This window comes from Rhipicephalus sanguineus, chromosome 2, assembly GCF_013339695.2.
Source record: "Rhipicephalus sanguineus isolate Rsan-2018 chromosome 2, BIME_Rsan_1.4, whole genome shotgun sequence".
Lineage (NCBI taxonomy): Eukaryota > Metazoa > Arthropoda > Arachnida > Ixodida > Ixodidae > Rhipicephalus > Rhipicephalus sanguineus.
Window position 1 is genome coordinate 88636009 of NC_051177.1, and position 16833 is coordinate 88652841.

At 44.8% G+C, this 16833-nt stretch overlaps 1 protein-coding gene across 1 annotated transcript in view; it reads left to right on the plus strand.

The window, feature by feature from the left end:
• Positions 1-736: 736 nt before the first annotated feature.
• The window catches only part of LOC119383337 (KICSTOR subunit 2), a 40628-nt gene continuing 24531 nt past the window's right edge, over positions 737-16833 (plus strand). The window contains exons 1-7 of the mRNA XM_037651415.1: positions 737-956; positions 1203-1346; positions 2090-2391; positions 7052-7189; positions 7984-8122; positions 11360-11452; positions 13740-13834. Of these exons, the coding sequence (XP_037507343.1) occupies positions 858-956; positions 1203-1346; positions 2090-2391; positions 7052-7189; positions 7984-8122; positions 11360-11452; positions 13740-13834 (1010 nt within the window). The 5' untranslated portion in view covers positions 737-857. The remainder of the gene's footprint in view (positions 957-1202; positions 1347-2089; positions 2392-7051; positions 7190-7983; positions 8123-11359; positions 11453-13739; positions 13835-16833) is intronic.

The following is a 16833-nucleotide window of genomic DNA, read 5'->3' on the forward strand; positions in this document are numbered from 1 at the left end:
CACTTTCCTTTCTCACTGCCTTGTTATACTATACTATACATGGCTATGTTAGCCCTCTCTTCTTTCTGTCTCTTTTTTTTTGTGTGTCTCTTTCTTTCGATCTCTTTCTCCCTCTTTCTACTTCTTTATCTGTCTTTCTATCTTTTTCTCTCATTATTCTCTTTCTTTCTCTCTTTCGTTCTATCTTTTTCTTTCTCTCTCTATCAGGGGCGTAGCCAGAAATTTTTTTCGGGGGGTTCAACCATGCTTTATGTATGTTCGTGCGTGCGTTTGTAAAGAAAACGAAGTGCCAGAGTTCGTGGTATATTCGTGGGTCAGATAATGAGGCCGATCTCGAAGGCCATGCTTTTGCTGTACTTTGAAAACCTTAGGTCAAATGCCTTAATACCTCACCTGGAATGGCCCTCCTTAAACATTTTTTTTGCGTAATAAACAAATAAAATTGGTCCAAACTCATTTCTTGACGACATCAGCCTCTGAAAATAAAGATAAGGAAATTATTCAGATCTTGAGGCCATAATTTTGCTAGCGTCGGAAGCGAGCGGGAGCCAAGAATGGTGTTTACTCTCGGAGGCTATGCAAGTACACCTCGCAGTAAACGCAATGTTTTGTTTAGCAATAACAAAATATTTGTATAATGTTTGTGAATTGCTTGCTATTTTTACATATTGCTATGGACATTTCATGCACGAATTTCTTACTTTTTTATTTATACTCGAATGCGACTTCAAGCCTAGCTGATCCAATCCGTTTACAGCTGATCTGTGTTTTTGTTCGCTTCTCTCACGTTTCCGTGTTGCGATGTTATGAAGCGTTTTCACTGTTTCAAAACTCGGTGATCTTGTTTTTTCGGGAACATGGATTGTGAGGACTTCTTGGCAAAAGAACAAAAAGTTCTGGAGCTCTACTTTTCAAGCCTCGGACACTTTAATTATGACAAAGCGAAAGAGACCGTCGTAAGTGTAACTTGCGTTCATCGAAACCTTTTTGCTGCTGGTGTAATCCATGATTTCGTCTTTAGCTCAAAAATTTCCGAAACAAGGACGAAAAGAATACGAAACACATGTGCTGCGATGTGCTGCGAGTGTGTGTCGCATTCTTTTCGCCCTTGTTTCGGAAGTTTTTTGCTCTAAGGAAGAAATTATGGATTACCAACTAGCCCGAACGTGCACAGTGATGTAATCTGTGAATTTCATTTGCAGGAGAAAGAGCGTGATGCTTTGTGCAAAACAGGCGCCAACTACTTGTTCAGCAGCGTCCTTACGGCACTGTCGCAAATGGCCGTCGCAGAAAAGCTGTACATGTCTTTGCAGTATTTGGCTCCAAAAAGCTTCTTGAGGAAAGACGTAAGTGCTTATTGCGATTCTGTCCTTTATACCATGTAAACATTAATAACACGTCTCTGATTGCCCAACTAGGGCTGCAAAGTTATCTGCGCCTGTGGTTTTGGATGACTGCAAGCAGGGTTTCGCTGTGCTAGAACATCTACTGACATAGACACATAGTTCATTTCGTGCTCTGAAAATAAAGAAGAGAAGCAAACACTGCCATAGTTTTGATGAAGCAGCGCACGTCCACACATGCATAAAGATGACACAAGCACTTGTGTTTTTGTCTTCTTTATGCATCCGTGAACCTATTTTTTGTGCACTGCTTTTTCAATCTCATGGCTCACCAACTAGCCCATCGGTATGTATCAGGCGCCATAGATTGTTTCTTTTTTACACCGGCGTAAAGATTTAGTAAACAGTGTACATTTTGTATGTGCTTAGCGAGGAAGCTTTGGTGCATGATGTTGGACAGCACAAATGAAAAGGGAGAGTTTAAAAAAAAAATGAAAACAGGACAGCCGCAGCATGTGTCCTGTTCTCTTTTCAACTGTCCCTTGTCATTTGTGCTGTTCGACATCATGAATCGGTACCAACTTGCCCATCTTTACACTTTAACGAAGTTTTTGTGCTTGCGTAGTGCCTGTTCAATTTCTCACTATTTTGTTTCATCGAAAGCAAGAATGTGCTGCACTTTAGTGTGACATGTTTGCTATTTGTGAAGTTTACTCTTTTTATTTTTACTTTCCCAAACCATATAGACCTCTCTGAAGTCACTGTATGAGGCACTGCGACTGGAATTCCTGCGGCTGAAAGACCAGGCGTCTTGCTCAACACCGATCTCTTGTAGTCCTTCCCCATCGAGCTGCTCACCAATGATGACCCCATCACCGTCAGCCATGTCATTGAGCTCAATGAGTCCGACTGTCGTGATTGGCTCCTTCCAGAGTGGCACATCCTACATGTCACAATCACCCCAAGCGCCTGTCCTGGACGCTTTCTTAAGTCACCTCTGTGGGCAGCTGCACTCATTCGTTGTGGCCCGTGCCAGATCAGTGGATTTGTATCCTTGCAATGATGCGTTTGTTTCTGCCTGTGCAACAGAAAATTGTACCTTGGAAGCACGCTAGGTATGTCCATGCCTTTTGCAAGCAGTTTTGCTAACAGCTAGTATATCTTTACGGGGCTTGCATTGTGCCATTGGTATTTCATCACAACTGCTTGAGAGTAATGATGTGCTTGATGGGTGAGTTTGTCTATGATGCTTAAAGGGACAGACAACTGGCCAGGACATGTGATTAGATCCTGGTGGAAATGAAAAGACTGTGAATTATAGGGACAGATTCTAGCGTCCTTTTCATGATCAGAGTAGGACTTGTATTTCTAAATTGCATTTAAAAGTAAGAAAAAACGGGTATGTCGCGCAGCTTAGCGGTCAAGCCTTGAAGCTGGATTATGGAGTCATTGAGTTAGCTGTACATTGTTTCATGCTGTCATGCTCACCATAACAAGTACTCAAAATTGGAGTATGTATAATATTATCCATCCCCGCTTTATTCTATGCTGCTCACGGGGTAAAAAACATTGCACGCTGAGAAGCGGCGCTTCCTTCTCGGCCACTAGTGGGACTGTCGAGTCGTGACGCATGCGCGGCAAATCGCTTGCACAAACACGAACCGTTCCCGCACTCGCCTCCTACCTACTGTTTGCAACATGTATTGTGTGCTTGCGACTTCGTAGTCATCGCAGATAGAACAATTTGGATTATAAATGTTTCGCGGTGTTTTCCATGTTACCATTTCGTGATTGGACACTCTAACTGGTAAGCTTTCTATTGTACTAGAGAAAACAGGTACCATAAAAATTGGTTGTCAGTCCCTTTAAAGGGGTCCTGAACCACTTGTAATCATCAAAAGACCTCACTATCGGAGTTTATTGCCTCGTGAAGTGATTGCGCAAACATTTTTCAGATCTGTTAAGAACAAGAGGAAAACAGGGATTTGGCGCGTGCTTTGAGTGCTTTTTCTCTTTCATCCCAGCGAGTGTATTGGGAGCTACACAGGAGGGATGACGAAGAGGCAAGGATCTATGTCGGTGCACACCATTAAATGCATTCACCCTCTCGTGCAATTCCGGTGCGCACTGGTGTTGCTATTCTGTAATTTTAACACACTATAGAGCACAGTGCCGGCATGTGGCTGCACACTTGGCAAGAAGCGTATCTGATCCAGATGCCACTCTTGATTTATGTCAGCTGTCGGCCAATAGCAGGAGCCTGCTAAATGGCAAAATCTGGCAGTCACCACCAGCTTCGAAGAGAATGAGGATAGGCCTCTGTATGAAGAGAGGGTGCGTGGGAAAGTGGCAACTTTGCGCTCTGCTTGTAAACTACATGTCGCACACGGCCACAAAATGTAACTGAGCTGCTCATAGCAGTGTTTGCTGTTTGTAGAATGTGTTTTTTCACCAACCCCAAGGGTTGGTTCAGGACCCCTTTAAAGGGCCCTTAAACCACCTTCGATATTTTTTTTAACATTTCAAGTAAACGCGTAGATCGAGTTCAGAATGCCGTCACAATCAACAATGCAGCAGCGCTACGAGCCGCGGACCCCCCACAAATTCCAAGAAATTATCTCTTCTCCTCGTCATGCATTTCGGCATTCTTCATCCCCTCAATATTCGCAGTGACATCAACATGTCGTCTGCTCGTCATCCACATCACCTGTTTGTCCGTTCGCAGGTGCATGCGCCTGCTGCTCTTCCTCCTCGCATGGTAAGGAAGAATGCTTGGCCAGGAGGAGAGATGAGCCGACGAACGGAGCATAGTGAAGGAAAGAGCGAAGCCAGCAAGCAGCTGTTGTATCATTGAACACGTGTAACTTCGCTATTACAGGACTGTTTCGAAAAATTATCACGGCTACCTGTTCGTTATAGACTCGTGAACTGCAACTCCACAACTAAATTTCGACCTCTGGGTGGTTTGGGGGCCTTTAAAGCTATAACACAGCACAAAAATGACACAGTCTAAGGAAGTACGACACAAGCATTTGTCCGTGTTGTTTTAGCACTTTGTTTTATCTTTAAAGAAGTCCTAACAAAAATTCGAACACAATTTGATTATTACATCGCGTTGCTAGGAGCATGTAGGTGTCATCGGTACAATATCGGCCACAATTGTTGCCTAGAACATATTTTAATTGAGTTAAGAAGTTCATGCATGTGCCAAAAAACGCCAGGCCTGCGCTGAAACCGCAGCACGGTCACAGCGAAAGCTGGAAGAGCGGCGTTTCTAGAGCTCGTTATCAGCTCTCTTGGGGCTACAATACAAGTACACTAGAAAGATACCCACTACGCCATAAATCACAATTTTTGTGAAGTTGGGAAGCACCTACTAAGCCATTAATCGTCATTCTGCGGAGAAGCGAGACACCAGCCGCACGTCTGTAAGGCATTACGTGCACTTTGTTGACGCGGCGACTGATGATGATGAAGAATTATGGCTCAGCCCTTTGTAATGGGTTGGAATCTTTAAACGGCCCAGCAGTTATGTAATTTGCAGTGGGTGACGCCCGGTTGCTATTTCTCTCTCCCGTCATGCTGTATAACATACGTTGCCGTGGGAGAGAGACGGGGTGGGGTGAACAACTTTACTGAGACCCCAAGTAAATGGATCATGCGCTTATGAGATTCTTTGGCAACCAATACAAATGCACTTGCGAGGAACCCACTACGCTCTAAATCATTGTAATTTTACTGAGACCCCGAGGAAATGGATCATGCCCTGATGGGCTTCATTGGCAACCAATACAAGTGCACTTGCGAGGAACCCACTACGCTCTAAACCATTGTAATTTTACTGAGACCCCGAGGAAATGGAACATCCGCTTATGGGCTTCCTTGGCAACCAATACAAGTGCACTTGCGAGAAACTCACTACGCTCTAAATCACTGTAATTTATCTGAGACCCCGAGGAAATGGATCATGCGCTTATGGGCTTCCTTGGCAACCACTACAAGTGCACTTGCGAGGAACCCACTACGCTATAAATCATTGTAATGTTTGAGAAGTAGGGCAGCTGGCACTGGGCCATTTTTCGTCATTCTACGAAGTGCCGTGGTACCTGCTAAACGCATGTAAGGCATTATGCGCACTTTGTTGATGCTGTGCCTGACGACGATGAAGAATCATGGCAGAGTCCTTTGTAATGGGTTGGAAGCATTCAACAACCTACTCATTGCGCAATTAGCATTGTGTGACGCCTGGTTACAGAATTCGCGTTGTGCGACGCTTTGCGCGACGCTCGGTGCTTACTTTACTCTCTACCACGCTATATTGCATATGCTAATGTGGTTCCTTCCCGACATGAAGTCTGTATAGGACCTTTTTGCATAGCAGTTTCAAGCACCGGAATGGCTCAGAGGTTGAATACTGGGCTCCCACGCAGAGGGCCCAGGTTCGAACCTCGTTCCATCCTGGAGTTTTTTTCTTATTTCGTTTTTTTCTTATTTCGAGCGATACTGGTTACGGACACCGGCGGCGGCGGCGGACAACTACGGCGCCAAAAACGGCCGGTGAAATGATCTCATAACAGCTTTCACTGCAAAAGCTAAGTGAAGCACCTAGCAACGCAGTCATCACGTGAACACTGCTTGTAAACAAGGTACGTCACGATATTTAGCTGCAAGAGATGAACAACGCTGGTAGTGACACCTCATGATACACAGGTCATCTAGAGACCCACAAAGCTAACATGGCAGCGACTTGCCCACTTTACTGGCTCTATGGAATGTATTGACTGCGAGATAAACATTGACTCAGACTACTCTCGTAATTTTCTTTCCACGAGAACGCTGACACAACTGAAATAGAAAAGAACCAACAAAATTCAAGTGTACTTTAGTTGGATAAAACACCTCAAGCTGTAGCTGTCAGCTCCACTGTGCTGTCAACGGCTCCAGTATCCTGGTATCCACAAGCGTTGGGAAGTCTGTAGACAAACTAAAGCTCTCTGCTGCCGGGATTGTGCTGTGTAATGGACACGTAGCCGCTCTCTCCTTCATGCAGCAGCGTGTGGAGAGACACGCTGCTGACACAAGAGGGCAAGAAGCTGTGTCTGTACGCTTGCGCGCATCGTAACTTGCACACTTTCTTTTCTTGTTTTCTTTGAGTGCATGGCTCACTTTCAATGTGATCAAGAGTGCGCTGGTGGAATTCTGTAGTCTAATTCTAGCACCTTATAGCACTGCACGAGCACATTGTGACTCATCATGGAAGCCACGGTAGCTATGCAGCTCACGATGCTCAGGTCAGCGAATGGCTGTGTCCATGTGCTTTTTTGTATGTTGTGCAGTTCCTTTTAGGTATATGGCATCATTTCTTGAGAGAAGAGCCAGCGATTTCTTGCTGACTTTGAAATTTAATTGTAAATTTTATGCCGTGTGCTGCACTATAACGTTTGTCTCACGCATTTGCAGGAGCCTTGACTACCAATCGGTAGCATTTTCTGACCACATTTAAAAAGTGTTGCAGGGCCCCTTTGAGCACGCCTGAGAGCTTAGCACAGTAATACCAAGCACCCATGAAAATAATGCAATTCTCATAGTAATTGTGCTATGCTGTAATTTTCTAATGGCATTCAATTTCTAATAAATATTCATGGAGCTGTTTTAAAAATGCTGTTGTTACAATTCGACAGATGTGTCATACCTTAACTTACATGCAGCTATGACAAGCTGTACTCTCTCAGTCTTGGAAAGATGATGAAGTTCAAAGACCTGTCTGCTGCTCTGAGTGATATCATACAGCAGAATCAGAAGCTATTTCATCATCCCATCTTGACCCCACTAAAGTCGTCGTTCAGGTGATCTTTCTTGCTTGTCTTTCGTTCTTCAGAGAGCTGCCTCAGTTGACTTGGTTTGACCAAAGTAGTCAAACATGAGGGAAGTAGTTTCGGTGACACTGTTATAATCACCATCACCTGCAGATTGTCACATGTACATTGTCTGTTTCATGGAGGTAGCATGTTCATTTCTGGCCTACTGAGATGTATGAGAGGCACCTGAGAGAGAACAATCTTCTGTTTGCCTGCTGATGGTCTAAAATATGTTCAGCAAATTGACTAACAACTCAGCAAACACTTGACAAAACTTATGGTTGTAACAAACAAATGTTCAAGATAGTCCAGATCAATTTGTTGGTATTTCTTGTGCGCCTAAGCAACATGCTGATGAGATGATGTGAAATATAGATTCAAGCATGCTTTAATACATGACCTGCACAGCTTTGCTCTTCCTGTATAAGAATTTCGTCTTTCTAAAATAAAGCTTCATTGACAAGGTGGCGGAAAGGCGTTACTTGTCAATTTTACTTTGTTTTTTTGCCATTAATGCTTTAAACAAAATGAAAATGGTTGCTTCTACTCATGGGGATGCTGGGTGAATTAATCCACTTGCTTTGCTTCACACATTTACAGCATTATTTCATGAAATGCTGCCTTTAAGCTGACTGCCTCCAATCTTACGGAATATCATGCTGTGCAGTTTACTGAGCAGGCCTCCATGCTGCACGACTGCACAGTTGATATTACTGCAGTGACCTTACTTATTGGAATTAAGCATGTGACAGACTGCTCTATGATGTACTAATTACGTGCAGCATGGAGCTGGAAGCACTGCATCACCTTCTTGAGGCTCAGGTGCTGTTGTCACAGTGGCAGTTTCTTCAAGCACTGCTTCACCTGAAGGAGGCCCATGCGAGATTGGGAGAGTGGAATGCCAGTCTTCTACTGCCAGAGGCAGGTAGCTCTTTTGAAAGGACATTGACTCAGAGTTTGTATTTTGCTTTCTTTGCTTCGCAACTACTTACTTCATAATAGGTATGTCCTTAATTTCCTCGCATGTGCGATTCAAGATACATCTATTGAAGTGCATTGAGCAGACCATGCCATGCAGCATGTGAGCAAAAGTTTTAACAGCTGTTTACCAAATCGGTCCTTGTCCGGCAAACTAAAAAACTACCCAGCAAGGCGTTGCTTCGGGCTATAAATAAAGTTCCGCGCTATAAATTTCGTAATTATAAAAAACTACCGTCGTCATGAAGAGAAATTGGGTAAATCCCACTACTCACCAGTGGTCCACTAAAAATGAAGGAGGCAACAGTTAGCCCAACAAAAAGAAAGAGAGGAAGGAAAGAAGATAGAGCGACAAAAAATAGTCAGAAAGAAACAGAAAAAAAAGATTAAAGCATAGCATAGCCTTGAATAGTATAGTATAGCAAGAGGGTGGGAAAGGGAACTGAGGGTGAGGAGGATGGAAAGACATACAAAGAAATAGAGAGAGAAAGAAGTAGAAAGAAACAGGCACAAAAAAGAGATAGAAAAAAACAGCAAGACAGAAAGAGAGGATTATAGAGAAACGAAGAACGAGAAAGAAAGAAGCAGAGAGAGAGAGAGTAAAGCCAGAAAGAAGGAGGAAGCAAGAAATAGAGAAAGGGAAAAAAGAGATAGAACGAGCGAGAACGAGGAAGAAATGGATACTGAGAGAAAGAAAAAAACAGCGATAAAGGACAAATAAAAAAAAAACAGAAATGGAAAACGAGAAAGAGCAAAATAAATAGAAACAAGGAAGGCGACCCAGCTCTGCTCTTCCTGGCTTGGCACCACTAGTTGAACCTCGTTACAGCCAAGTGCTGCCTAGATAGAGCAATAAATAAGCATGAGACCAATCAGCTTCGCTGTGTATCGAGCTTTGGTGTGGCTTAGTGCAAGCATTGAGCCATTCTTTTATATATACCACAGAATCCTGAGGCAGTGATTGCGGGATACCACAACAAGCTATGTAGTAGTTTTGACAACCCAGTGCAGTGATCACAAGATGCACTATGATCGTTTTATTGAAGGCTGAGTATATTAGCAGCAAATGGAAGCATTACACCATCATACTGGAGCTCGTCTTATGAATGGTGGATTTGCTGGGTATTCACGTGCAGCTGTATGAGCCAGAGATGATGGTGATTGGTGTGTATAGATGACAATGATGTACACAAGCAGGGCTTACGAAAAAATACATGTATATGTATGTGTACTGTGTTTAGTTGCTTGGTAGTTCTAAAGTAAAGCTTTCTTTGAGAGCCTTTCCGAACTTCCCTGACCATCAGTCCTGCTCATCAGTCTGATGTTCTAACCAGTAGGCTGCAATCGTGTACTTTTATTATGCCAATGCCAGCTACCTCTTTGCCTTGATCGCCACATGCATAATGCCGTGTAGCACATGAACGCATATGTGCACACAGTTCATGCCAAAGACGTAAGAATGAAATGGGCAAATATTGGCCAACCTTACTTCTGTCATTGATGTAGGCCTCATGAGACACTTTAAGATGCAGCTTTGTGTTTCTGAATGCACAGCGTAAAAGAGAAAGAAGAGTACCATTGAGGGTTATGTCAAGAATCATGGTTAGGAGATGCATTTGTCGCCGACATTCGCTGCGTGTATTTCTTTGTATTTTGTTGCTGCGGTGCATTTTTTTAGGTTGAGCACGTGGGTGTCGGGATTCAGCATATTGCGACAATGGAACACGTCTATATTTACAAGATAGTCAATGCAGAGGTGTAGCTCAGCGAAGAACAGTTCACGGCGCCACTCGCGGGCCAGTCCAGCATCGTTCTTTCTCTTCGTCGAATCTTTGCTAGCACCTTTCAGTATTTTAGCGCTGAAGAACTTCCACTTGTTATGCAAGGCCATGGTCTCTGAAGGCCATATTTGTCTGTGAAATCTGCACGTGTCTCCTGTCTTAAGGTGTCATTTTGCTTTGCCATCTCATAAAGGCTTCATATACACTGATTCCCACAGTGCGTGGGATCAGCATACTCTTACTTCTATCAACTGATGCAAACTTGGGGGTGTGATCGTTATGCAGATGGAAACTTAGAATTAAATCGTCACACCGCGATGGTGTGCAGTGAAAAATGACATTCATCTTAAAAAAGTCACAGTTTCGCCGCAAGGGCGAAGCAATGAATGCGATAGCAAGGAACTAATGCTATACGAAGTGAGGCTCGCCAATGGATACTCTCAGTTTGAACAGCGCTTCTGTTGTAAAGGCGGCCGAAGCAGCGAAGGAAACTAGCGTGCTTCAAGTGTCGAGCTGTGACACTTGATAGTTTGCGCTCATCTTCTGTTCGTTTAGCGGCGTCCCTGAGCTCGAGTGACATTCGTACGCACCGTAACATGAGCGCGGACATCACGGTGAAAGCGTGAAACATTCCTCTACCCCTCGCCACGAGAAAACCGCGCGAGCAGACAGCGGAAGGGCATAAGAAGCTAGTGAGCTCGCCGACGACTTTTAAATGCGGCCGTCGGGCTCCTAGCGCCACCTCGCTGGTAATGAAGAAACGCTTATTATCGCCTGCTGTCTCCGAGTCCGTCCAGCGCTAAATGGTGTGTATATAACGCTCGCCGTTAGCTACGTGGAGGATCTGCATTTCGTGGCGTAGTGGATAGCGCCGCTCGCTGTAGAGCAAGAGGTCCCTGGTTCGATTCCGCGCTTCGGAAGCATTTTTCTGAGTTATTTTTCTGTGGGGCCTTTATATATATATACATACTTATACATATACGGTGCATGACGGCGGCGACGGCGACGGCAAAATCCAGTGGAGACTGTCCATATAATTGCTATCGCAATAAAACCTTCAAAAGAGGACTTGCACACAAATAGCAAGTACTACACTTGTCTGATCACATGGTAGGAAACAGGAAGTGCTTATATAAAGTACTATCATATGAGCCTGTGAACAGCTCATGCGAGACCGAGTAAGTCGTCAATGTGGCTTGCATTCCTGTACCATGTCGACAGTATGCGACATTAAAGTAAGCCCATGTTTTGTTGAGTCTCATATTTGGTATTCACTTTAGCTGTTTGTTGTTTTGTTTGTCATCACTCTTTAATGGTTATAATTGTAAGAGAAAAGCCACATATTTGACGATGAATTGCTCAACTCATTGCATGTTTTATATACTATGTACTATTACAGAACCGTCGAACAGCTTCATCTCTACTGCGAGCTGATAGGCTTCCGCAACTGGTAACTTGGATCAACAAGCTCAATGCCTTCATGGTTGGAAAGGTGAGTGCCGGTGCAGAATCTAAGCACAAGAAAAAAATTTTGAGATCATGAGCATAGCAGATGGGATTCCATTGAAACACTTTCTTTCTTGTAATTTTCTGTTAAATAGTATGTCTTTCTTTCATTCAACTTAAAACAACAAATAGAACAAGAAGACACAGTCACCTTTTGGGAGGATCACTGGGCAGTTGCTTCTTTTTGCTTGCGTTTCAAGGATCTCGAGAGCACTTGCAATGGATGGAATGAGAGACACGAGAGATGGCGGTGGTACAGCAAACAACCTTGTGTCCCAAACCAAGTACGAACTCTCAAACTCCACTCAGAGACCCTTGCAAGGATAACCTGTTAACAAACAATGTCTTAGCGAACTTTCTTCGTGAGCTAACAATCCATCATCTCCAACTCTAGTTGGGTGCAGCTCTTAGCTTTAAGTCAGTCTAGCCACCATCGCTTCGCAGTCCCTGCCCTAATAGAATGTTCTTGCTGTTCATATAATTGGCTTGGTACAAAAGTCGACTTCCTGTCGTGTCGTGCCCATCGTCGACGTTCTCGATGAGATCCTACAGTTGTCGTCACTCAGTAGCAACCAGACGAGCTGCTTGTCTCCATCGCCAGTTTCCCGGTTATTGTCAAGACCGCCGCCAAGGCGGAGGGGTGAGGCTTTGCTGCATTCTCGGCCCCTGCTTCTAAATAGCACCTGGCCCAACTGATGAAGTTGCATCTGGGGGTTGTTCTGTGGGTCGATCCTGTTCTGCCGCTGAAGGCAGAGCATCACAGGTGCTCTGGGAAACACTAACGAGGCTGCTGCGAGTCCAGGGAGTGTCACCCGGCTGTTGCCAAGATCAACGTCTATGCCATAGATCCTAGTGCTGCATCCTCCAGACCTGGGACTCGCGGCTCTCGTCACCAGTGCGATGCTGGCTTGACCACCTTCATTGACCGGTGTCATGCAGGCACTAATGACTCCTTCTTCCTCAGTTTTCGACCACAGCTCGGGTTGCATGACACGGGCTGTCTCTCTGCCAATCGGGTGTGTGGGCATGTCACGCACACCATCGAATATCTTTCCACTCCATGCACGCCGTCGCGTAACATGGCACACTATCGCTGTACATTGTTGAGCACTTTTAACGCGATAGCGTTAGAGAGCTCGTTTCGCAGAAATTCCGCCGTCGGCGTCGGGGCCGTTGGTTGTGAGCGAGAAATCATGATCTTGTACGTGACCGAAAAATCAAAAAAGCTGCAAATAAAATAAATAATAAAAATGTTGCGGCCGAGTGAGAATCGAACCCAGGCCGTCTGCGTGGCAAGCAGGTGTTCTACCCCACAGCCACGCCTCTGCTTGGAGCTGCACTGAAAGTAACTTTCATGCCTCCCAAAAATACGCGTCCTGTATTCAGGTGTCACAGTACGAGATGTAATATCGCAGTAATATTGCGTGGTACAAGCGTACATTGCCATAGGGAGTGACACCATGCCAATATCATAACGACTTCATGGTTTAAAGAGAACCACCCATTACAAAAGAAACACACATTACTGCGCGTATTCTCTTAAGACCACGTAGTGGGTGCATCGCAACTTCGAAAAAGTTTCTCGCGCTGGTTTAAAGCATGCTACCCATTACATAAGGCACACACCTTAGTGCGCGCATTCTGTTAAACACTCGTATTGTTCGAACTGCGCACATAGGAACAGAATATTGCTATCGCGTTCAACTCTTAAAGGCGAAGCTTAAGCGTCCCCCAATTTTTTCCCTTCGGATTGCATACATTCACATCTTCGTTGTCTGGCACGTGTCTCGTGCCCCTTTACTCATTACATTGTGACTGCAAAGGAAAGGGAACGATACTAAGAAAAATACTTCGCGTTTAAAAACTTTAGAATACAGTGTTACACGAACGTGACCAGAACACAGTCATGGGCCTAGTTGATGTTTCTTAATTGTATGCACTCTCCTAGAAGAAAAGTGCTGAACACACGTTCACATAGGCTGTACACACTGGATGTTGTTAGTTGCCAGATTACATTTCTAGAACAATCACATTAAAGGCAACGCACTTCAAAACCAATCACTCAGACTTGGCAGGGGCCATCAAAATGTCTCAACAATCAAAAGTTCCAAATACCGGAATCGCCAGTAAAATACTATATGACATTATTCTACAAGTGACTTTTTCTGTACCTTTATTGAAATGAACTGATGCTGTAGGTTATTTCACTTTGTCTGCTTCCGACTACCTACACACGACTTTTGTAACTGCATGAATTTATTTTTCCTTTACAGTTTACTCTCTATTTCCACAAGATCCTGAATCGACAGACAACGCAACAGGAGATGAAAACTTTCGGCTCTAAGATGACCATCGACTACTGTCAAAGGTATAACGTTTTTCTTCTTTTATAGAAATGCTGGCTCCAGTGACATTTTCTCGCTTGAGGATATCTAGTGAACTCAAGACGCAGTCTTTTCCAAATATTCTGTCTTGTTTGTTAAGTTGAGGTACCGCTTAGAGAGGACTGCTAAGCTTGAACTTCTACTGCTAGCAAAAGAGAAAAGTACCCATTCCATGCGAAATTAGCGAAAAGAATAGTTGAAATCATCCAAAGAGTATGATGCTCCACGATTGCCAGTATTGCCCATTTGGTGCAGTGGCTTTACAGCAATAAAAGTTTGCACATAGAAGACATTTCGCAGTAGATGCAGCGTAACACCCTGCACTTCCAGGTCATACCAAGTCTGGGTACACTAGCCTGTTTGGTTTAGGATAAGTTATCATTGCACGTAAACGTCATTATGTAAATTGTAAAATACTATTCAGTTCTCTTGTGGAAAAATTTTGTTTGCGGTAAACTCAAATATGCTACCTCAATATGATACCCTAGCCCTGATGCAGGTATGAACCAGAGTTGCCAGTTCCACTTATAATAAGCGGATTTGTGCTTCTTTTTTCATTGAGTCGCTTTTAGAAGTTTCCAGTTGCTTGTCACGTTTTTTGGGCTTATTTGCATTTTTACAGCAAATATAGTTATTTTAGTTATCATCACGTTCCTCAATAGCACGTTTATTGTTCATTAATAGAGCGTTTGTTGAGGACTTTGTGTAGCTGAGTGTGGAAGTCAAACATATGTTGGGGGAATGAACAAGTGACGTTAATCGTGCACTGAAAAACGTGCATTCGACGGAATGGAGGCTTCCCTGGAGGCAACGTTAACCCTTTGCGGTCCGTTGTCGGGCAGCGCCCGACAACGCAACACGGCCGTAGCGGTCCGCTGTCGGGCCCCGCCCGACAAGGGTGTTCGTGGTTTAAATTTTGCTGTTTTCTCACCGCGAGTCGCGCGCATTTTTTGTATACATGAAGGGCCATCTCTTGAGGAATAAGTGAGCTTTGTTTGTTGAGGTTTTACTTTTTTGACACTAGGGTGCAGCACTATGATCAGCACGGGGCCTAGAGCGTACCCACTCGCGCGCGCGGTTCGCTGAGAAGCATGGCCACGTTTTCACCGCGTGCGTTTTACGGCGGTGCTTTTAGCGAAAGCGAGGATGACTTTAGTGAGGAAGAGAATTACGTGCCTCCACCAGACAGTGATGACAGTGATTCGACAGAAGTGAGTGACGAAGACGACGACGGCGGCGGTGGAAACCTGCAGTAATAACCCTGGCCTGCACACAGGGGAATGATTTGAGCGGTATCATACGTTGCCCAAATATCACTAAAAGAGTTGCCTGCAGAATGCAGGAGCAAAAATAAATATCCTGTGCGTTTCTCTTCCACAGCTTGTGTTTTTATTCGCGGCGCTAGAAACTGGCGAAATAGTTTCGGACCGCTAGAGCCGGAAAGTGGGTAAAGGTTTTGGACCGCAAAGGGTTAAATGTAAATATGTGCTTTCATCATGGAGGAAGAAATATTTAGGAGGTGAAACTCCTGTTAGACTGGGCGTTGGCGGGCTTTCAGATAACGTCACAAAAAATACAAAAATAACATGCGCCGACGGAGGCACTTCGATTGGCGGCGCCTTTCGGCGCGAAGCCGCTACCGCCAAATAAAGGAAAAGAAGCGCTACTGGCCGGGCGCAGCCGGGTGAGCACGCCCGCGTGCGTTCTCTTTAGCGGCGTTTGTGAGCAGACAACAGTGGCATTTTATTGCGATAGCAATTAGACTCTCTCAGCTGATTTTTGCCGTCGCCGTCTGTCGACGCCGTCATGTCCCGGATATGTACATGTATGTATGTATATATATAAAAAAGGCACAAGGAAAAATAAAGCAGAAGAAAAATTTCTGAAGTACCTGACCGCAGATTCGAACCAGCAACCCCTCGCTCCCCAGCGCGCTGCGTTAGACAACTCAGCCACACGCCATGTATGCGCCGGCGAAATAACGGCGAGCTATTTATATACAGTAAAACCTCGGTAATTTGTGCTCGGTTAATTGGGAATCCCGGATAATTTGTATTATTTGCGCGGTCCCAAATTTTTACATGTAAATTTAACCGGATAATTGGTGCGGCCAGTCTGCGACTTCCCGGTTAATTGGCACACTTGGCCGCGACTTCCAAGATATGCAAAGGGTGTTGCGAATCTCGGAGGCTGTAACTAAAACATGCATTTTTTTTTTTGATGTACGGATCTCGAAGGCCATGTTTTTTTTTACCGGAAATACGTCGTAGACGCCATGTTTTAGCAATTGCCAGGCGGCGATGCGTGCGGTTGCGATCATGATCATCATCATCTCAACAGCGATGTTAGCCACTCTAGCGAAGTGAATGTTTTGTGGAGTCTTTGTGCCATTTGGATGTCGGCTGGCGAGCATTGTGCGATTCGGTGCGACTGCTCCATTTGTCTCCTGTCTCCGCTTGAGTGTCTTCCCTGTGAATTAGTTGATTGAGGTGTGCTTGGAAGGAAGATGCCGAAGTACAAGAGCTTGTCCCTGCACGAAAAGGTGTGCTTAATTGAAGAGGCCAGCAAGTCGACGGCGTCGAAAACGGCTCTCGCCGAAAAGCACCACGTGCCTCTGTCAACGCTGTGCAACATCATCAAGAATAAGGAGAAAATTCTCGATGCTTACAGCAAGACGCACTCGTCAAAGCGTACACGAGTACGCCGGCCTACGTACGCCGACGTTGAAGCAGCTCTGATCGACTGGCTGCAGAAAGCCAGCGCAGCACACCTTCCTGTGAATGGGACCATATTGCGTGAGAAGGCCAACCAGCTGGCGCTGCAACTTGGACATTCTGAGTTTAAATGCAGCAATGGATGGTTTTGCCGATTTAAGGAGCGCAACAACCTGACATTCGTGACTGTTTGTGGCGAGAGTGGCAGCGCGGATCAGTCTGTTGTCGACGGCTGGAAGCAGCACACCTTGGCTCCACTACTCGCCAAG